The 23163-nt window shown below is 44.2% G+C and overlaps 1 protein-coding gene across 1 annotated transcript in view; it reads right to left on the minus strand.

Annotated features, from left to right (window-relative positions):
• Positions 1–15642: 15642 nt before the first annotated feature.
• LOC106604040 (cell adhesion molecule 2) overlaps positions 15643–23163 on the minus strand; it is a 654407-nt gene continuing 646886 nt past the window's right edge. The window contains exon 9 of the mRNA XM_082974832.1: positions 15643–15954. Within this exon, the coding sequence (XP_082830958.1) occupies positions 15839–15954 (116 nt within the window). The 3' untranslated portion in view covers positions 15643–15838. The remainder of the gene's footprint in view (positions 15955–23163) is intronic.

Below are 23163 nucleotides of genomic sequence, written 5' to 3' on the forward strand. Positions count from 1 at the left end.
AACACGTCTCTGATGGAAACACGTCTCTGATGGAAACACGTCTCTGATGGAAACACATCTCTGATGGAATCACGTCTCTGGAAACACGTCTTTGATGGAAACACGTCTCTGATGGAAACACATCTCTGATGGAAACACGTCTCTGGAAACACGTCTCTGATGGAAACAAGTCTCTGATGGAAACACGTCTCTGATGGAAACACGTCTCTGGAAACACGTCTCTGATGGAAACATGTCTCTGATGGAAACAAGTCTCTGGAAACACGTCTCTGATGGAAACACGTCTTTCTGATGGAAACACGTCTCTGATGGAAACACGTCTCTGATGGAAACACGTCTCTGATGGAAACACGTCTCTGATGGAAACACGTCCCTGAAGGAAACACGTCTCTGGAAACACGTCTCTGATGGAAACACGTCTCTGATGGAAACACGTCTCTGAAGGAAACACGTCTCTGAAGGAAACACGTCTCTGATGGAAACACGTCTCTGATGGAAACAAGTCTCTGATGGAAACACATCTCTGGAAACACGTCTCTGATGGAAACACGTCTCTGATGGAGACACGTCTCTGATGGAAACACGTCTCTGATGGAAACACGTCTCTGGAAACACGTCTCTGGAAACACGTCTCTGATGGAAACACGTCTCTGATGGAAACACGTCTCTGAAGGAAACACGTCTCTGATGGAAACATGTCTCTGATGGAAACACGTCTCTGATGGAAACACGTCTCTGATGGAAACACGTCTCTGGAAACACGTCTCTGATGGAAACACGTCTCTGATGGAAACACGTCTCAGATGGAAACACGTCTCTGATGGAAACACATCTCTGATGGAAACACGTCTCTGATGGAAACACGTCTCTGGAAACACGTCTCTGATGGAAACACGTCTCTGAAGGAAACACGTCTCTGAAGGAAACACGTCTCTGGAAACACGTCTCTGATGGAAATACGTCTCTGATGGAAACACGTCTCTGATGGAAACACGTCTCTGATGGAAACACGTCTCTGGAAACATGTCTCTGATGGAAACACGTCTCTGATGGAAACACGTCTCTGATGGAAACACGTCTCTGATGGAAACACGTCTCTGGAAACACGTCTCTGATGGAAACACGTCTCTGATGGAAACACGTCTCTGAAGGAAACACGTCTCTGATGGAAACACGTCTCTGATGGAAACACGTCTCTGATGGAAACACGTCTCTGATGGAAACACGTCTCTGATGGAAACACGTCTCTGAAGGAAACACGTCTCTGGAAACACGTCTCTGGAAACACGTCTCTGATGGAAACACGTCTCTGAAGGAAACACGTCTCTGAAGGAAACACGTCTCTGGAAACACGTCTCTGATGGAAATACGTCTCTGATGGAAACACGTCTCTGATGGAAACACGTCTCTGATGGAAACACGTCTCTGGAAACATGTCTCTGATGGAAACACGTCTCTGATGGAAACACGTCTCTGATGGAAACACGTCTCTGATGGAAACACGTCTCTGGAAACACGTCTCTGATGGAAACACGTCTCTGATGGAAACACGTCTCTGAAGGAAACACGTCTCTGATGGAAACACGTCTCTGATGGAAACACGTCTCTGATGGAAACACGTCTCTGATGGAAACACGTCTCTGATGGAAAACACGTCTCTGATGGAAACACGTCTCTGGTGGAAACAAGTCTCTGGTGGAAACACGTCTCTGGTGGAAACACGTCTCTGATGGAAACACGTCTCTGATGGAAACACGTCTCAGATGGAAACACGTCTCTGGAAACACGTCTCTGATGGAAACACGTCTCTGATGGAAACACGTCTCTGATGGAAACACGTCTCTGGAAACACGTCTCTGATGGAAACACGTCTCTGATGGAAACACGTCTCTGATGGAAACACATCTCTGATGGAATCACGTCTCTGGAAACACGTCTTTGATGGAAACACGTCTCTGATGGAAACACATCTCTGATGGAAACACGTCTCTGGAAACACGTCTCTGATGGAAACAAGTCTCTGATGGAAACACGTCTCTGATGGAAACACGTCTCTGGAAACACGTCTCTGATGGAAACATGTCTCTGATGGAAACAAGTCTCTGGAAACACGTCTCTGATGGAAACACGTCTTTCTGATGGAAACACGTCTCTGATGGAAACACGTCTCTGGTGGAAACACGTCTCTGGTGGAAACACGTCTCTGATGGAAACACGTCTCTGGAAACACGTCTCTGGAAACACGTCTCTGATGGAAACACGTCTCTGATGGAAACACGTCTCTGGAAACACGTCTCTGATGGAAACACGTCTCTGATGGAAACACGTCTCTGATGGAAACACGTCTCTGATGGAAACACGTCTCTGGAAACACGTCTCTGGAAACACGTCTCTGATCGAAACACGTCTCTGATGGAAACACGTCTCTGAAGGAAACACGTCTCTGATGGAAACATGTCTCTGATGGAAACACGTCTCTGATGGAAACACGTCTCTGATGGAAACACGTCTCTGGAAACACGTCTCTGATGGAAACACGTCTCTGATGGAAACACGTCTCAGATGGAAACACGTCTCTGATGGAAACACATCTCTGATGGAAACACGTCTCTGTGGAACACGTCTCTGATGGAAACACGTCTCTGGAAACACGTCTCTGATGGAAACACGTCTCTGAAGGAAACACGTCTCTGGAAACACGTCTCTGATGGAAATACGTCTCTGATGGAAACACGTCTCTGATGGAAACACGTCTCTGATGGAAACACGTCTCTGGAAACATGTCTCTGATGGAAACACGTCTCTGATGGAAACACGTCTCTGATGGAAACACGTCTCTGATGGAAACACGTCTCTGATGGAAACACGTCTCTGGAAACACGTCTCTGATGGAAACATGTCTCTGATGGAAACATGTCTCTGATGGAAACAACGTCTCTGATGGAAACACGTCTCTGATGGAAACAGGTCTCTGATGGAAACACGTCTCTGATGGAAACACGTCTCTGATGGAAACACATCTCTGATGGAAACACGTCTCTGGTGGAAACAGGTCTCTGATGGAAACACGTCTCTGATGGAAACACGTCTCTGATGGAAACACGTCTCTGATGGAAACACGTCTCTGGAAACACGTCTCTGATGGAAACACGTCTCTGATGGAAACACGTCTCTGATGGAAACACGTCTCTGATGGAAACACGTCTCTGATGGAAACACGTCTCTGGAAACACATCTCTATTGGAAACACGTCTCTGATGGAAACACGTCTCTGATGGAAACACGTCTCTGATGGAAACAAGTCTCTGGTGGAAACACGTCTCTGGTGGAAACACGTCTCTGATGGAAACACGTCTCTGATGGAAACACGTCTCTGATGGAAACACGTGGAAACACGTCTCAGATGGAAACACGTCTCTGATGGAAACACGTCTCTGGAAACACGTCTCTGATGGAAACATGTCTCTGATGGAAACAACGTCTCTGATGGAAACACGTCTCTGATGGAAACAGGTCTCTGATGGAAACACGTCTCTGGTGGAAACAAGTCTCTGGTGGAAACAGGTCTCTGATGGAAACACGTCTCTGGTGGAAACAAGTCTCTGGTGGAAACACGTCTCTGGTGGAAACACGTCTCTGATGGAAACACGTCTCTGATGGAAACAGATCTCTGATGGAAACACGTCTCTGGTGGAAACACGTCTCTGATGGAAACACGTCTCTGGTGGAAACACGTCTCTGATGGAAACACGTCTCTGGTGGAAACACGTCTCTGATGGAAACACGTCTCAGATGGAAACACGTCTCAGATGGAAACACGTCTCTGGAAACACGTCTCTGATGGAAACACGTCTCTGATGGAAACACGTCTCTGGTGGAAACACGTCTCTGATGGAAACACGTCTCTGATGGAAACACGTCTCTGGTGGAAACACGTCTCTGGTGGAAACACGTCTCTGGTGGAAACACATCTCTGGTGGAAACACGTCTCTGATGGAAACACGTCTCTGGAAACACGTCTCTGGAAACACGTCTCTGATGGAAACACGTCTCTGATGGAAACACGTCTCTGGTGGAAACACGTCTCTGGTGGAAACACGTCTCTGATGGAAACACGTCTCTGATGGAAACACGTCTCTGGAAACACGTCTCTGATGGAAACACGTCTCTGATGGAAACAGATCTCTGATGGAAACACGTCTCTGATGGAAACAACATCTCCTGCTCAACACAAAGCCAATCACAGTCATGCTGGTATTTCAGAGCTGCTTCTTTATTCTCATACAAGTTTAATCATCAACGATTTAAGAATAACGGACAAAAAGAAGAAATTTTTTTTTATATAGACTGTAAACTTATAATCATCTTACAGGTACAGAGTCTCTGTCTATCTCAGTGGGTGACATCATATGTTTATAGGTTTCTCATAAAGGCTGTGTTTACACATGCATGTCAATTCTGATTTGTTGCCAGTCCTTTTGATCAATCAGATCAGCTCCTTTGCCATTAATAATTGCAATGCAAAGATAATAATAAATGTGACACAGTCAGATTTTGCTTTGGGATTTGGTTACTTTCTGCAGCAATATACCGCTCATCTCAATAATGTTCAAAGCGTTTTAATGGCTAGAGGGAGAAATAGTGACAGCGAAAATGCGGCTATAGCGAACACACTTCTTTAAAACATCAGATTTCAACGTTAAATCAACGTTACTCAGTCCTACTGTAGTTTGGTATTGGCCTGTAGTGGGAGTTATGTTGCTAGGGTTGCAGAACTTCAGTAACTTTCCAAAACATTTCCAGAAAATCCTGATTGGAGGATACCGGGTAACTTGCAGGTTATTTTCTGATTCTGGGAATCTTCTGGAAATGGGTTTCCTGGAAAACGCTGGGAATGTTGGGGAATTTACTGGAATTTTTGATAATTAATTGTGTTTTTATTTTGATGTCTGCAAAACGGGTCTGTTTTTAAATGTAAATGAAGGTGTTCAGCTTGGCAATGATGTGTGTGACTAATGCTGGGTTAATGATGTGTAACTAATGCTGGGTTAATGATGTGTAACTAATGCTGGGTTAATGATGTGACTAATGCTGGGTTAATGATGTGTGACTAATGCAGGGTTAATGATGTGTGACTAATGCTGGGTTAATGATGTGACTAATGCTGGGTTAATGATGTGTGTGACTAATGCTGGGTTAATGATGTGTAACTAATGCTGGGTTAATGATGTGACTAATGCTGGGTTAATGATGTGACTAATGCTGGGTTAATGATGTGACTAATGCTGGGTTAATGATGTGTGTAACTAATGCTGGGTTAATGATGTGACTAATGCTGGGTTAATGATGTGTGACTAATGCTGGGTTAATGATGTGTGACTAATGCTGGGTTAATGATGTGACTAATGCTGGGTTAATGATGTGTAACTAATGCTGGGTTAATGATGTGTGACTAATGCTGGGTTAATGATGTGTGACTAATGCTGGGTTAATGATGTGACTAATGCTGGGTAATGATGTGTAACTAATGCTGGGTTAATGATGTGACTAATGCTGGGTAATGATGTGTGACTAATCCTGGGTTAATGATGTGTGACTAATGCTGGGTTAATGATGTAACTAATGCTGGGTTAATGATGTGTAACTAATGCTGGGTTAATGATGTGACTAATGCTGGGTAATGATGTGACTAATGCTGGGTTAATGATGTGTGTAACTAATGCTGGGTTAATGATGTGACTAATGCTGGGTTAATGATGTGTAACTAATGCTGGGTTAATGATGTGTAACTAATGCTGGGTTAATGATGTGTGTAACTAATGCTGGGTTAATGATGTGACTAATGCTGGGTTAATGATGTGACTAATGCTGGGTTAATGATGTGACTAATGCTGGGTTAATGATGTGTGGAACTAATGCTGGGTTAATGATGTGACTAATGCTGGGTTAATGATGTGTGTAACTAATGCTGGGTTAATGATGTGACTAATGCTGGGTTAATGATGTGACTAATGCTGGGTTAATGATGTGTGGACTAATGCTGGGTTAATGATGTGACTAATGCTGGGTTAATGATGTGTGTAACTAATGCTGGGTTATGATGTGACTAATGCTGGGTTAATGATATGTGTAACTAATGCTGGGTTAATGATGTGTGTAACTAATGCTGGGTAATGATGTGACTAATGCTGGGTTAATGATGTGACTAATGCTGGGTTAATGATGTGACTAATGCTGGGTTAATGATGTGTAACTAATGCTGGGTTAATGATGTGACTAATGCTGGGTTAATGATGTGTGTGACTAATGCTGGGTTAATGATGTGTGTGACTAATGCTGGGTTAATGATGTGTGTAACTAATGCTGGGTTAATGATGTGACTAATTGCTGGGTTAATGATGTGTGACTAATGCTGGGTTAATGATGTGACTAATGCTGGGTTAATGATGTGACTAATGCTGGGTTAATGATGTGTAACTAATGCTGGGTTAATGATGTGTAACTAATGCTGGGTTAATGATGTGTGTAACTAATGCTGGGTTAATGATGTGACTAATGCTGGGTTAATGATGTGTGACTAATGCAGGGTTAATGATGTGACTAATGCTGGGTTAATGATGTGACTAATTCTGGGTTAATGAGGTGACTAATGCTGGGTTAATGATGTGTAACTAATGCTGGGTTAATGATGTGACTAATGCTGGGTTAATGATGTGTAACTAATGCTGGGTTAATGATGTGACTAATGCTGGGTTAATGATGTGACTAATGCTGGGTTAATGATGTGTGACTAATGCTGGGTTAATGATGTGACTAATGCTGGGTTAATGATGTGTAACTAATGCTGGGTTAATGATGTGTGACTAATGCTGGGTTAATGATGTGTAACTAATTCTGGGTTAATGATGTGACTAATGCTGGGTTAATGATGTGTGACTATTGCTGGGTTAATGATGTGACTAATGCTGGGTTAATGATGTGACTAATGCTGGGTTAATGATGTGTGACTAATGCTGGGTTAATGATGTGTGACTAATGCTGGGTTAATGATGTGTGACTAATGCTGCGTTAATGATGTGTAACTAATGCTGGTTTAATGATGTGACTAATGCTGGGTTAATCATGTGTAACTAATGCTGGGTTAATGATGTGTGTAACTAATGCTGGGTTAATGATGTGTGTAACTAATGCTGGGTTAATGATGTGTGACTAATGCTGGGTTAATGATGTGTGACTAATGCTGGGTTAATGATGTGTGTAACTAATGCTGGGTTAATGATGTGTGTAACTAATGCTGGGTTAATGATGTGACTAATGCTGGGTTAATGATGTGTGGAACTAATGCTGGGTTAATGATGTGACTAATGCTGGGTTAATGATGTGTGTAACTAATGCTGGGTTAATGATGTGACTAATGCTGGGTTAATGATATGTGTAACTAATGCTGGGTTAATGATGTGTGTAACTAATGCTGGGTTAATGATGTGACTAATGCTGGGTTAATGATGTGACTAATGCTGGGTTAATGATGTGACTAATGCTGGGTTAATGATGTGTAACTAATGCTGGGTTAATGATGTGACTAATGCTGGGTTAATGATGTGTGTGACTAATGCTGGGTTAATGATGTGTGTAACTAATGCTGGGTTAATGATGTGACTAATGCTGGGTTAATGATGTGTAACTAATGCTGGGTTAATGATGTGACTAATGCTGGGTTAATGATGTGTGTAACTAATGCTGGGTTAATGATGTGACTAATTCTGGGTTAATGATGTGTGTAACTAATGCTGGGTTAATGATGTGACTAATGCTGGGTTTATGATGTGACTAATGCTGGGTTAATGATGTGTGTAACTAATGCTGGGTTAATGATGTGACTAATGCTGGGTTAATGATATGTGTAACTAATGCTGGGTTAATGATGTGTGTAACTAATGCTGGGTTAATGATGTGACTAATGCTGGGTTAATGATGTGACTAATGCTGGGTTAATGATGTGACTAATGCTGGGTTAATGATGTGTAACTAATGCTGGGTTAATGATGTGACTAATGCTGGGTTAATGATGTGTGTGACTAATGCTGGGTTAATGATGTGTGTGACTAATGCTGGGTTAATGATGTGACTAATGCTGGGTTAATGATGTGTAACTAATGCTGGGTTAATGATGTGACTAATGCTGGGTTAATGATGTGGGTAACTAATGCTGGGTTAATGATGTGTGTAACTAATGCTGGGTTAATGATGTGACTAATGCTGGGTTAATGATGTGACTAATGCTGGGTTAATGATGTGTGTAACTAATGCTGGGTTAATGATGTGACTAATGCTGGGTTAATGATGTGTGACTAATGCTGGGTTAATGATGTGTGACTAATGCTGGGTTAATGATGTGACTAATGCTGGGTTAATGATGTGTGACTAATGCTGGGTTAATGATGTGTGACTAATGCTGGGTTAATGATGTGACTAATGCTGGGTTAATGATGTGTGACTAATGCTGGGTTAATGATGTGTGACTAATGCTGGGTTAATGATGTGACTAATGCTGGGTTAATGATGTGTGACTAATGCTGGGTTAATCATGTGACTAATGCTGGGTTAATGATGTGACTAGATGTAGTTCAGAAACGTTAAATCTTCATATGGTTTGTAAATGTTTATTTATTACCAGAAGTGATCATGATAAAGCATTAAACAGGTAACTGCCAAAATAAAGGAAACACCAACATAAAATACCAGAACAGCTTCAATATAACTTGGTATAGCTTCTACAAGTGTCTGGAACTCTATTGGAGGGATCTCCCATAACTGTTCAATTGGGTTGAGATCTAGTGACAGACACACGCACACGTGCGCACACACACACGTGCGCCCCCCCCCCCCCCCCACACACACACACACACACACACACACACACACACACACACACACCACACACACACACACACCCTTGGCAAACCCCTCTTTCAAAAGTAAGAGATCTCTTCTTCTAGACATGTTAACCAAAATAATGGGCAACTGGGCATTTTTATACATGACCCTAAGCATGATGGGATGTTAATTGCATAATTACCACACTTGTGTGGGAGCACCTGCATTAATTTACTCATTTACTCAAGTGTTTCCTTTATTTTGGCAGTGACTTTGTGTATCATATAATCACAAGTAATGATTGTGAAAGATTAACCCCATTCTGTTGAAGTTAGTTAACTAAGCTAGTTAACAAAGTGTGGTGTTGGAGCTAGTTAACAAAGTGTGGTGTTGGAGCTAGCTAACAAAGTGTGGTGTTGGAGCTAGTTAATGAAGTGTGGTGTTGGAACTAGTTAAAGAAGGGTGGTGTTGGAGTGTGGTGTTGGAACTAGTTAAAGGAGGGTGGTGTTGGAGATAGTTAAAGAAGGGTGGTGTTGGAGATAGTTAAAGAAGGGTGGTGTTGGAGTGTGGTGTTGGAGCTAGTTAAAGGAGGGTGGTGTTGGAGCTAGTTAAAGAAGGGTGGTGTTGGAGCTAGTTAAAGAAGGGTGGTGTTGGAACTAGTTAAAGAAGTGTGGTGTTGGAGCTAGTTAAAGGAGGGTGGTGTTGGAGCTAGTTAAAGAAGGGTGGTGTGGGAGCTAGTTAAAGAAGGGTTGTTGTTGGAGCTAGTTAAAGGAGGGTTGTTGTTGGAGCTAGTTAAAGGAGGGTGGTGTTGGAGCTAGTTAAAGAAGTGTGGTGTTGGAGTGTGGTGTTGGAGCTAGTTAAAGGAGGGTGGTGTTGGAGCTAGTTAAAGAAGGGTGGTGTTGGAACTAGTTAAAGAAGGGTGGTGTTGGAACTAGTTAAAGAAGTGTGGTGTTGGAGCTAGTTAAAGGAGGGTGGTGTTGGACCTAGTTAAAGAAGTGTAGTGTTGGAGCTAGTTAAAGGAGGGTGGTGTTGGAACTAGTTAAAGAAGTGTGGTGTTGGAGTGTGGTGTTGGAGCTAGTTAAAGGAGGGTGGTGTTGGAGCTAGTTAAAGAAGTGTGGTGTTGGAGCTATTTAAAGGAGGGTGGTGTTGGAGCTAGTTAAAGGAGGGTGGTGTTGGAGCTAGTTAAAGGAGGGTGGTGTTGGAGCTAGTTAAAGAAGGGTGGTGTTGGAGCTAGCCATAGAGAACGTTAGAGTCCTCTGGTGGACAAAGGGCCATCTTAGCATGGGATCAGGCAATCGCGAAGAAGAAAATTGACTACTTTAAAAAGCCGATGCTGTCACAGACGCTATAATGACACAGATACATAGAAGAGTCCTATATCTATCTCTCTTCAGCTAGCTAACACAGCCAACTAAAGAAAAAGCTAACAAAGTGTAATGTTGGAGCTAGCTGATGAAGTTAACTCAACAGTTAGCCAACGGAGCTAGCTAACAAAGCTAGCTAACAAACTGTACCTTTAAAATCTACCAATCTTCTCTAAACCTTTCTGATCTGCAGCACAGGTAAGCATGCCATCAACACTACAACAAACCACTGGCCTCATCAACGTTTTTTTTTCTTCTCTACATTAAATCATTTTGTAAATCCAAAAATAAAAGATGGAAAATGAAGAAAAAAAACATGTATTACCCCAAAAAATTCCGTACTTACACAGTATATACATTGCCTTGTGCTAACGCCCTACAAAAAACCCCCAAAGTGTATCGATTAGATAACAGTGGTGGGAACTCCTTTAAAAATAGATCGATTGGCTAATATACACATCTGAAGGTATAAGGGATCCCAAAACCGAACAACATTTTTTCACTATTTACCACATTTAGCAGATGCGAAATATACAGCCTTTATGCACAAGGAGAAGGGCTTAGAACCGTATTAACAAACCTTAAGGTAAAAGACAAACGATACTGTTTGTAAATAAGAACATTGGCTGGTCTGTTATTATGTTGAATAAACCATACGTTTTATTTTTTTGGTTGAATCTGGATTTAATTAGAGAAAGCCAATTTCTCTGCTCTTATTTGAACTAAGGTTGGAAAATAAATTGCAAAGTAAAACATGTTGAAGGGGATGGTTGATGTACTTCTGTACTTCAGTTTAGCTAAAACAGAGCTTTCTCACAATGCCAAGTATTGGCCCAAACTCAAAAATATAAAAAACATATATATATATTTTTTTTTTAACAAATAAATGAACACTAAACTAGTCCAACTTCTAATATCCATACAATACCAACACTACACTACCCTACTACCCAAAATATGGCGTGGCTCTACATCCCCACGGCAACCGGCGGTGCTGTAGAAAGATACCGGGTTGCCGTGGCGACGCCGTTAAGCGGGCTTCTGAACAGGGAAGAACATACAAACGTATACATAGTGGATACACAGGCAGCGGAAATGAATTAACATGATTAACATGACTGTGCATAATAAAAAGCAAGACATTCATTGATTGATTGATTGTTGCTTCATTTGATATAAACCTTCGCCTCGTAGTACATTTTTGGTATTCAGAATTATACTGAGTGTGTCATTAACGATCAGTAAGGTTTTAAAGATTAGCCATATAGAAACATGATGAACAAAGTACACAGATATCTTATCTCACAACACAACATTTCTGTCTTATCGTACAACGGGGAATCTTCTCCTGACGACAGTTGGTTCTGTACAAGCACAACCTTTGTCACTTCGTACCGTGCAGGGTGCAACTTCTCCTGCTTCCAAGTCTATAATTCTCTTGAATACAATTTTAGTCAGGGGACAGTGGAAGGGGACAGGGAAGGGGACAGCGAAGGGGACAGCGAAGGGGACAGGGAAGGGGACAGTGAAGGGGACAGGGAAGGGGTCAGTGAAGGGGACAGCGAAGGGGACAGCGAAGGGGACAGGGAAGGGGTCAGGGAAGGGGACAGGGAAGGGGACAGGGAAGGGGACAGGGAAGGGGACAGCGAAGGGGACAGGGAAGGGGACAGCGAAGGGGACAGGGAAGGGGACAGGGAAGGGGACAGGGAAGGGGACAGGGAAGGGGTCAGTGAAGGGGACAGCGAAGGGGACAGGGAAGGGGACAGGGAAGGGGACAGGGAAGGGGACAGCGAAGGGGACAGGGAAGGGGACAGGGAAGGGGACAGGGAAAGGGACAGGGAAGGGGACAGGGAAGGGGACAGCGAAGGGGACAGGGAAGGGGACAGGGAAGGGGACAGGGAAGGGGTCAGTGAAGGGGACAGCGAAGGGGACAGGGAAGGGGACAGGGAAGGGGACAGCGAAGGGGACAGCAAAGGGGACAGATCATGTAAGTATCACGTTCAGTCTGAAAGACATAAGGCTTAACCAGAACACATATATCATTTAAATAAAAAACGAAAACTAAAAACTTTAGATGTTTAATGAACTGCCTGGAAGCTGTGAAATGACGGTGGAAATTAAAAGAAGCCAGAAAAGGAAAAACACTACATCACCACCAGTGTAACTGAATGACATACAGTAGTTATAACAGGTGTATGTCACCACCAGTGTAACTGAATGACATACAGTAGTTATAACAGGTGTATGTCACCACCAGTGTAACTGAATGACATACAGTAGTTATAACAGGTGTATGTCACCATCAGTGTAACTGAATGACATACAGTAGTTATAACAGGTGTATGTCACCATCAGTGTAACTGAATGACATACAGTAGTTATAACAGGTGTATGTCACCATCAGTGTAACTGAATGACATACAGTAGTTATAACAGGTGTATGTCACCATCAGTGTAACTGAATGACATACAGTAGTTATAACAGGTGTATGTCACCATCAGTGTAACTGAATGACATACAGTAGTTATAACAGGTGTATGTCACCATCAGTGTAACTGAATGACATACAGTAGTTATAACAGGTGTATGTCACCACCAGTGTAACTGAATGACATACAGTAGTTATAACAGGTGTATGTCACCATCAGTGTAACTGAATGACATACAGTAGTTATAACAGGTGTATGTCACCATCAGTGTAACTGAATGACATACAGTAGTTATAACAGGTGTATGTCACCATCAGTGTAACTGAATGACATACAGTAGTTATAACAGGTGTCTCATCAGTGTAACTGAATGACATACAGTAGTTATAACAGGTGTATGTCACCATCAGTGTAACTGAATGACATACAGTAGTTATAACAGGTGTATGTCACCATCAGTGTAACTGAATGACATACAGTAGTTATAACAGGTGTCTCATCAGTGTAACTGAATGACATACAGTAGTTATAACAGGTGTATGTCACCATCAGTGTAACTGAATGACATACAGTAGTTATAACAGGTGTCTCATCAGTGTAACTGAATGACATACAGTAGTTATAACAGGTGTATGTCACCATCAGTGTAACTGAATGACATACAGTAGTTATAACAGGTGTCTGTCATCATCAGTGTAAATTAATGACATACAGTAGTTATATCATCGTTGACTGGCAGAGTGGAAATGAAAGCCTTGTGTGTGTGTGTGTGTGTGTGTGTGTGTGTGTGTGTGTGTGTGTGTGTGTGTGTGTGTGTGTGTGTGTGTGTGTGTTGTGGACAGGGAGTGTGTGGTGTTGTGGACAGGGAGTGTGTGTGTGGTGTGTGTGTGTGTGTGTGTGTGTGTGGTGTGTGTGTGTGTGTGTGTGTGTGTGTGTGTGTGTGTGTGTGTGTGTGTGTGTGTGTTGTGGACAGGGAGTGTGTGTGTGTTGTGGACAGGGAGTGTGTGGTGTGTGTGTGTGTGTGTGTGTGTGTGTGTTGTGGACAGGGAGTGTGTGGTGTGTTGTGGACAGGGAGTGTGTGGTGTGTTGTGGACAGGGAGTGTGTGGTGTGTTGTGGACAGGGAGTGTGTGGTGTGTGTGTGTTGTGGACAGGGAGTGTGTGTGTGTTGTGGACAGGGAGTGTGTGGTGTTGTGGACAGGGAGTGTGTGGTGTGTTGTGGACAGGGAGTGTGTGGTGTTGTGGACAGGGAGTGTGTGGTGTGTGTGTGTTGTGGACAGAGAGTGTGTGTGTGTTGAGGACAGGGAGTGTGTGTGTGTTGAGGACAGGGAGTGTGTGGTGTGTGTGTGTTGTGGACAGAGAGTGTGTGTGTGTTGAGGACAGGGAGTGTGTGGTGTTGAGGACAGGGAGTGTGTGTTGTGGACAGGGAGTGTGTGTGTGTTGAGGACAGGGAGTGTGTGTGTGTTGAGGACAGGGAGTGTGTGGTGTTGAGGACAGGGAGTGTGTGTGTGTTGTGGACAGGGAGTGTGTGTGTGTTGTGGACAGGGAGTGTGTGTGTGTTGAGGACAGGGAGTGTGTGGTGTTGAGGACAGGGAGTGTGTGGTGTTGTGGACAGGGAGTGTGTGGTGTTGAGGACAGGGAGTGTGTGTGTGTTGTGGACAGGGAGTGTGTGTGTGTTGTGGACAGGGAGTGAGTGTGTGTTGAGGACAGGGAGTGTGTGGTGTTGAGGACAGGGAGTGTGTGGTGTTGTGGACAGGGAGTGTGTGGTGTTGAGGACAAGGGAGTGTGTGTGTGTTGAGGACAGGGAGTGTGTGGTGTTGTGGGTAAGAGATCCTGTTCCGTGGTATTAATAAAGAGTTGGAAGTGGTCGCGTGGATATGCAGATTCTCAGGCTTTTATTTAGCAGATAAAATGCGACCAATCATAATAAATCTAAAAGGCGACATCCCCAGACAGCCAGTAGGGCGCGGCCTTTAAAAAGGTAAAGCCGGCAATGAAAACCAGGGCGGTTGGACAAAAAAGACGTGAAGGATGGAATGATAACAAAGTAGAAAAAAAAGGCCAGCAGGAGAGGGGGATGATGGGAAAAAGAAGGAGTATTTCCTCTCTGCATACTACCCAGGGGGTTTCCTCAGTGAGGCAGCAGGGGCAGTGGAGAGAGAGAGAGAGACAGAGAGAGAGAGAGAGAAAGAGAGAGAGAGACAGAGAGAGGGAGAGAGAGAGAGAGAGAGAGAGAGAGAGAGAAAAAGAGAAAGAGAGACAGAGACAGAGAGCGAGAGAGAGAGATGAAAAAAAAGAAAGAGAGAGAGAGAGAGAGAAGAGAGAGAGATGAAAAAAAGACGAGAGAGAGAGATGAAAGAAAGAAAGAGACAGAGAGATGAAAAAAAGAAAGAGAGAGAGAGATGAAAGAGAAAGAGAGAGAGACAGAGAGCGAGAGATGAGAAGAAAGAGAGGTGAGAGAGACAGAGAGACATGAGAAGAAAGAGAGGTGAAGAGAGAGAGAGAGAGATGAAGACAGGAGATAGAGAGAGAGATGAAGACAAGGAGATAGAGAGGTGAAGAGAGAGAGAGAGAGATGAAGACAAGAGATAGAGAGAGAGATGAAGACAAGGAGATAGAGAGAGAGAAGAAAGAAGAGATGAAGACAAGGAGATAGAGAGAGAGAAAGAAAGAAGGAGAGAGAGAAAGAGAGAGAGAAAGAGAGAGAGAGAGTGAAAGAAAGAAAGAGAGAGAGAGAAAGAGAGAGAGAAAGAGAGAGAGAGAGTGAAGAGAGAGAGAGAGAGAGTGACAGAGAGAGAGAGAAAGAGTGAAAGAGAGAGAGAGAGAGAAAGAGAGAGAGAAAGAGAGAGAACGAAAGAGAGAGAGAGAGAGAGAAAGAGAGGAGAGTGAAAGAGAGAGAGAGAGAGAGTGAAGAGAGAGAGAGAGAAAGAGTGAAAGAGAGAGAGAAAGAGTGAAAGAGAGAGAGAGAGAGAACGAGAGAGAGAGGAGAGAGAGAAAGAGAGAGAGAGGAGAGAGAGAAAGAGAGAGAGAGGAGAGAGAGAAAGAGAGAGAGAGAGAGAGAGAGAGAGAGAGAGAGAGAGAGAGAGGAGGCAGCAGATCAGTCTAGATAAAGTACTCCTTCTTCTCCTCAGCATGTTTGGGGGCAGCAGATCAGAGCGCCCTCTACAGTCTAGATAAAGTACTCCTTCTTCTCCTCAGCATGTGTGTTGCCCTCTGCGTTGATGATAGCTGTATCGGCATCCGGGGCGTCGTCCGCTCCTTTGGCCTCGTTGGTCAAGTACGTTCCTATTGGCGACAGACAGACAGACAGACAGGAAGACAATATTTTGAGGTATGTTCCTATTGGACAACAAACAGGAAGACAATACGTGAGGTATATTCCTATTGGACAACAAGCAGGAAATCTGTAGTCCATTGGTAGTCAGTTGATAATCTTGATAAACATGTCATTTTTTTTTTTTACGTGATGGCCCTTCGAGCCGAATAGGAACAAGGTCCCTGAACAGATGCTTGATGATCGTCAGTGGGTTGTAAACTCTGGTCATAGTTGATCTGCTGTGTTAGTATTTGGTGTGTTACCTTGCTGCCTGGTCAGGTATACCTGGTTATTGTAATTGGGCTATAGACACTATATAGTTGATTAGGTGTGTTGGTCAGGTGTGTTACCTTTAAACCTGATATCTTGTTATAAAATGAATGGACTTGGTCAGGTCTTAGATGTGTTGGTCAGGTGTGTTACTGAAAAGGTGACCTACCTTTATGCCTGACTATTATAACTGATTATAAACAGGAGGACAAACTGGACAGACAAAGATAATTGGTCAGGTGTTTTCTGGATAAGAGCGTCTGCTAAGGTGCTTTACATATATCAGGTGTTTCACAGGTATTGTGTGTTACAGATACCGTCAGGTGTCCTATCTCTCTGCCAGACCAGGTACCTGACTATTAAACAGTAGGTCAGGTGTTCTATCTCTCTGCCAGACCAGGTACCTGACTATTAAACAGTAGGTCAGGTGACCTATCTCTCTGCCAGACCAGGTACCTGACTATTAAACAGTAGGTCAGGTGTCCTATCTCTCTGCCAGACCAGGTACCTGACTATTAAACAGTAGGTCAGGTGACCTATCTCTCTGCCAGACCAGGTACCTGACTATTAAACAGTAGGTCAGGTGTTCTATCTCTCTGCCAGACCAGGTACCTGACTATTAAACAGTAGGTCAGGTGTTCTATCTCTCTGCCAGACCAGGTACCTGACTATTAAACAGTAGGTCAGGTGTTCTATCTCTCTGCCAGACCAGGTACCTGACTATTAAACAGTAGGTCAGGTGTCCTATCTCTCTGACAGACCAGGTACCTGACTATTAAACAGTAGGTCAGGTGTTCTATCTCTCTGCCAGACCAGGTACCTGACTATTAAACAGTAGGTCAGGTGTCCTATCTCTCTGCCAGACCAGGTACCTGACTATTAAACAGTAGGTCAGGTGTTCTATCTCTCTGCCAGACCAGGTACCTGACTATTAAACAGTAGGTCAGGTGACCTATCTCTCTGCCAGACCAGGTACCTGACTATTAAACAGTAGGTCAGGTGTTCTATCTCTCTGCCAGACCAGGTACCTGACTATTAAACAGTAGGTCAGGTGTCCTATCTCTCTGCCAGACCAGGTACCTGACTATTAAACAGTAGGTCAGGTGTCCTATCTCTCTGCCAGACCAGGTACCTGACTATTAAACAGTAGGTCAGGTGTCCTATCTCTCTGCCAGACCAGGTACCTGACTATTAAACAGTAGGTCAGGTGTCCTATCTCTCTGCCAGACCAGGTACCTGACTATTAAACAGTAGGTCAGGTGTTCTATCTCTCTGCCAGACCAGGTACCTGACTATTAAACAGTAGGTCAGGTGTGTTTCTATCAGGAGACCTGTAGTCAGGTGTGTTACTATCAGGGTACCTGTAGTCAGGTGTCAAACTATCAGGAGACCTGTAGTCAGGTGTGTTACTATCAGGAGACCTGTAGTCAGGTGTGTTACTATCAGGAGACCTGTAGTCAGGTGTGTTTCTATCGGGAGACCTTTAGTCAGGTGTGTTTCTATCAGGAGACCTGTAGTCAGGTGCGTTTCAATCGGGAGACCTGTAGTCAGGTGTGTTTCTATCAGGAGACCTGTAGTCAGGTGTGTTTCTATCAGGAGACCTGTAGTCAGGAGTGTTTCTATCGGGAGACCTGTAGTCAGGTGTGTTTCTATCAGGAGACCTGTAGTCAGGTGTGTTTCTATCAGGAGACCTGTAGTCAGGTGTTTTTCTATCAGGAGACCTGTAGTCAGGTGTGTTACTATCAGGGTACCTGTAGTCAGGTGTGTTACTATCAGGAGACCTGTAGTTAGGTGTGTTTCTATCAGGAGACCTGTAGTCAGGTTTGTTTCTATCAGGAGACCTGTAATCAGGTGTGTTACTATCAGGGTACCTGTAGTCAGGTGTGTTACTATCAGGAGACCTGTAGTCAGGTGTGTTTCTATCAGGAGACCTGTAGTCAAGTGTGTTACTATCAGGGTACCTGTAGTCAGGTGTCAAACTATCAGGAGACCTGTAGTCAGGTGTGTTACTATCAGGAGACCTGTAGTCAGGTGTGTTACTATCAGGAGACCTGTAGTCAGGTGTGTTTCTATCGGGAGACCTTTAGTCAGGTGTGTTTCTATCAGGAGACCTGTAGTCAGGTGTGTTTCTATCGGGAGACCTGTAGTCAGGTGTGTTTCTATCAGGAGACCTGTAGTCAGGTGTGTTACTATCAGGGTACCTGTAGTCAGGTGTCAAACTATCAGGAGACCTGTAGTCAGGTGTGTTACTATCAGGAGACCTGTAGTCAGGTGTGTTTCTATCAGGAGACCTGTAGTCAGGTGTGTTACTATCAGGGTACCTGAAGTCAGGTGTCAAACTATCAGGAGACCTGTAGTCAGGTGTGTTACTATCAGGAGACCTGTAGTCAGGTGTGTTACTATCAGGAGACCTGTAGTCAGGTGTGTTTCTATCGGGAGACCTTTAGTCAGGTGTGTTTCTATCAGGAGACCTGTAGTCAGGTGTGTTTCTATCGGGAGACCTGTAGTCAGGTGTGTTTCTATCAGGAGACCTGTAGTCAGGTGTGTTTCTATCAGGAGACCTGTAGTCAGGAGTGTTTCTATCAGGAGACCTGTAGTCAGGTGTGTTTCTATCAGGAGACCTGTAGTCAGGTGTGTTTCTATCAGGAGACCTGTAGTCAGGTGTTTTTCTATCAGGAGACCTGTAGTCAGGTGTGTTACTATCAGGGTACCTGTAGTCAGGTGTGTTACTATCAGGAGACCTGTAGTTAGGTGTGTTTCTATCAGGAGACCTGTAGTCAGGTGTGTTTCTATCAGGAGACCTGTAATCAGGTGTGTTACTATCAGCGTACCTGTAGTCAGGTGTGTTACTATCAGGAGACCTGTAGTCAGGTGTGTTTCTATCAGGAGACCTGTAGTCAGGTGTGTTACTATCAGGAGACCTGTAGTCAGGTGTGTTTCTATCAGGAGACCTGTAGTCAGGTGTGTTACTATCAGGAGACCTGTAGTCAGGTGTGTTTCTATCAGGAGACCTGTAGTCGGGTGTGTTTCTATCAGGAGACCTGTAGTCAGGTGTGTTTCTATCAGGAGACCTGTAGGCAGGTGTGTTTCTATCAGGAGACCTGTAGTCAGGTGTGTTACTAACAGGAGACCTGTAGTCAGGTGTGTTTCTATCAGGAGACCTGTAGTCAGGTGTGTTACTATCAGGAGACCTGTAGTCAGGTGTGTTTCTATCAGGATACCTGTAGTCAGGTGTGTTACTATCAGGAGACCTGTAGTCAGGTGTGTTTCTATCAGGAGACCTGTAGTCAGGTGTGTTACTATCAGGAGACCTGTAGTCAGGTGTGTTACTATCAGGAGACCTGTAGTCAGGTGTGTTTCTATCAGGAGACCTGTAGTCAGGTGTGTAGTTATCAGGAGACCTGTAGTCAGGTGTGTTTCTATCAGGAGACCTGTAGTCAGGTGTGTTTCTATCAGGAGACCTGTAGTCAGGTGTGTTTCTATCAGGAGACCTGTAGTCAGGTGTGTTTCTATCAGGAGACCTGTAGTCAGGTGTGTTTCTATCAGGAGACCTGTAGTCAGGTGTGTTGCTAACAGGAGACCTGTAGTCAGGTGTGTTTCTATCAGGAGATCTGTAGTCAGGTGTGTTACTATCAGGAGACCTGTAGTCAGGTGTGTTTCTATCAGGAGACCTGTAGTCAGGTGTGTTTCTATCAGGAGACCTGTAGTCAGGTGTGTTTCTATCAGGAGACCTGTAGTCAGGTGTGTTTCTATCAGGAGACCTGTAGTCAGGTTTGTTTCTATCAGGAGACCTGTAGTCAGGTGTGTTTCTATCAGGAGATCTGTAGTCAGGTGTGTTTCTATCAGGAGACCTGTAGTCAGGTGTGTTTCTATCAGGAGACCTGTAGTCAGGTGTGTTTCTATCAGGAGACCTGTAGTCAGGTGTGTTACTATCAGGGTACCTGTAGTCAGGTGTGTTACTAACAGGAGACCTGTAGTCAGGTGTGTTTCTATCAGGAGACCTGTAGTCAGGTGTGTTACTATCAGGAGACCTGTAGTCAGGTGTGTTACTATCAGGAGACCTGTAGTCAGGTGTGTTTCTATCAGGAGACCTGTAGTCAGGTGTGTAGTTATCAGGAGACCTGTAGTCAGGTGTGTTTCTATCAGGATACCTGTAGTCAGGTGTGTTACTATCAGGAGACCTGTAGTCAGGTGTGTTTCTATCAGGAGACCTGTAGTCAGGTGTGTTTCTATCAGGAGACCTGTAGTCAGGTGTGTTACTATCAGGGTACCTGTAGTCAGGTCTGTTACTATCAGGAGACCTGTAGTCAGGTGTGATTCTATCAGGGGACCTGTAGTCAAGTGTGTTACTATCAGGATACCTGTAGTCAGTTGTGTTACTATCAGGAGACCTGTAGTCAGGTGTGTTTCTATCAGGAGACCTGTAGTCAGGTGTGTTTCTATCAGGAGACCTGTGGTCAGGTGTGTTACTATCAGGAGACCTGTAGTCAGGTGTGTTTCTATCAGGGTACCTGTAGTCAGGTGTGTTACTATCAGGAGACCTGTATTCAGGTGTGTTTCTATCAGGAGACCTGTAGTCAGGTGTGTTTCTATCAGGAGACCTGTGGTCAGGTGTGTTACTATCAGGAGACCTGTAGTCAGGTGTGTTTCTATCAGGAGACCTGTAGTCAGGTGTGTTTCTATCAGGAGACCTGTGGTCAGGTGTGTTACTATCAGGAGACCTGTAGTCAGGTGTGTTACTATCAGGGTACCTGTAGTCAGGTGTGTTACTATCAGGAGACCTGTAGTCAGGTGTGTTTCTATCAGGAGATCTGTAGTCAGGTGTGTTTCTATCAGGAGACCTGTAGTCAGGTGTGTTACTGTCGGGAAACCTGTAGTCAGGTGTGTTACTATCAGGAGACCTGTAGTCAGGTGTGTTTCTATCAGGAGACCTGTAGTCAGGTGTGTTACTATCAGGGTACCTGTAGTCAGGTGTCAAACTATCAGGAGACCTGTAGTCAGGTGTGTTACTATCAGGAGACCTGTAGTCAGGTGTGTTACTATCAGGAGACCTGTAGTCAGGTGTGTTTCTATCGGGAGACCTTTAGTCAGGTGTGTTTCTATCAGGAGACCTGTAGTCAGGTGTGTTTCTATCGGGAGACCTGTAGTCAGGTGTGTTTCTATCAGGAGATCTGTAGTCAGGTGTGTTTCTATCAGGAGACCTGTAGTCAGGAGTGTTTCTATCAGGAGACCTGTAGTCAGGTGTGTTTCTATCAGGAGACCTGTAGTCAGGTGTGTTTCTATCAGGAGACCTGTAGTCAGGTGTTTTTCTATCAGGAGACCTGTAGTCAGGTGTGTTACTATCAGGGTACCTGTAGTCAGGTGTGTTACTATCAGGAGACCTGTAGTTAGGTGTGTTTCTATCAGGAGACCTGTAGTCAGGTGTGTTTCTATCAGGAGACCTGTAATCAGGTGTGTTACTATCAGCGTACCTGTAGTCAGGTGTGTTACTATCAGGAGACCTGTAGTCAGGTGTGTTTCTATCAGGAGACCTGTAGTCAAGTGTGTTACTATCAGAAGACCTGTAGTCAGGTGTGTTTCTATCAGGAGAACTGTAGTCAGGTGTGTTACTATCAGGAGACCTGTAGTCAGGTGTGTTTCTATCAGGAGACCTGTAGTCGGGTGTGTTTCTATCAGGATACCTGTAGTCAGGTGTGTTACTATCAGGAGACCTGTAGTCAGGTGTGTTTCTATCAGGAGACCTGTAGTCAGGTGTGTTACTATCAGGAGACCTGTAGTCAGGTGTGTTACTATCAGGAGACCTGTAGTCAGGTGTGTTTCTATCAGGAGACCTGTAGTCAGGTGTGTAGTTATCAGGAGACCTGTAGTCAGGTGTGTTTCTATCAGGAGACCTGTAGTCAGGTGTGTTTCTATCAGGAGACCTGTAGTCAGGTGTGTTTCTATCAGGAGACCTGTAGTCAGGTGTGTTTCTATCAGGAGACCTGTAGTCAGGTGTGTTTCTATCAGGAGACCTGTAGTCAGGTGTGTTGCTAACAGGAGACCTGTAGTCAGGTGTGTTTCTATCAGGAGACCTGTAGTCAGGTGTGTTACTATCAGGAGACCTGTAGTCAGGTGTGTTTCTATCAGGAGACCTGTAGTCAGGTGTGTTTCTATCAGGAGACCTGTAGTCAGGTGTGTTTCTATCAGGAGACCTGTAGTCAGGTGTGTTTCTATCAGGAGACCTGTAGTCAGGTGTGTTTCTATCAGGAGACCTGTAGTCAGGTGTGTTACTATCAGGGTACCTGTAGTCAGGTGTGTTACTAACAGGAGACCTGTAGTCAGGTGTGTTTCTATCAGGAGACCTGTAGTCAGGTGTGTTACTATCAGGAGACCTGTAGTCAGGTGTGTTACTATCAGGAGACCTGTAGTCAGGTGTGTTTCTATCAGGAGACCTGTAGTCAGGTGTGTAGTTATCAGGAGACCTGTAGTCAGGTGTGTTTCTATCAGGATACCTGTAGTCAGGTGTGTTTCTATCAGGAGACCTGTAGTCAGGTGTGTTTCTATCGGGAGACCTGTAGTCAGGTGTGTTTCTATCAGGAGACCTGTAGTCAGGTTTGTTTCTATCAGGAGACCTGTAGTCAGGTGTGTTTCTATCAGGAGACCTGTAGTCAGGTGTGTTTCTATCAGGAGACCTGTAGTCAGGTGTGTTACTATCAGGGTACCTGTAGTCAGGTGTGTTACTATCAGGAGACCTGTAGTCAGGTGTGTTTCTATCAGGAGACCTGTAGTCAGGTGTGTTTCTATCAGGAGACCTGTAGTCAGGTGTGTTACTATCAGGGTACCTGTAGTCAGGTCTGTTACTATCAGGAGACCTGTAGTCAGGTGTGATTCTATCAGGGGACCTGTAGTCAAGTGTGTTACTATCAGGA

This window comes from Salmo salar, chromosome 04, assembly GCF_965601325.2.
Source record: "Salmo salar chromosome 04, fSalSal1, whole genome shotgun sequence".
Taxonomy (NCBI): domain Eukaryota; kingdom Metazoa; phylum Chordata; class Actinopteri; order Salmoniformes; family Salmonidae; genus Salmo; species Salmo salar.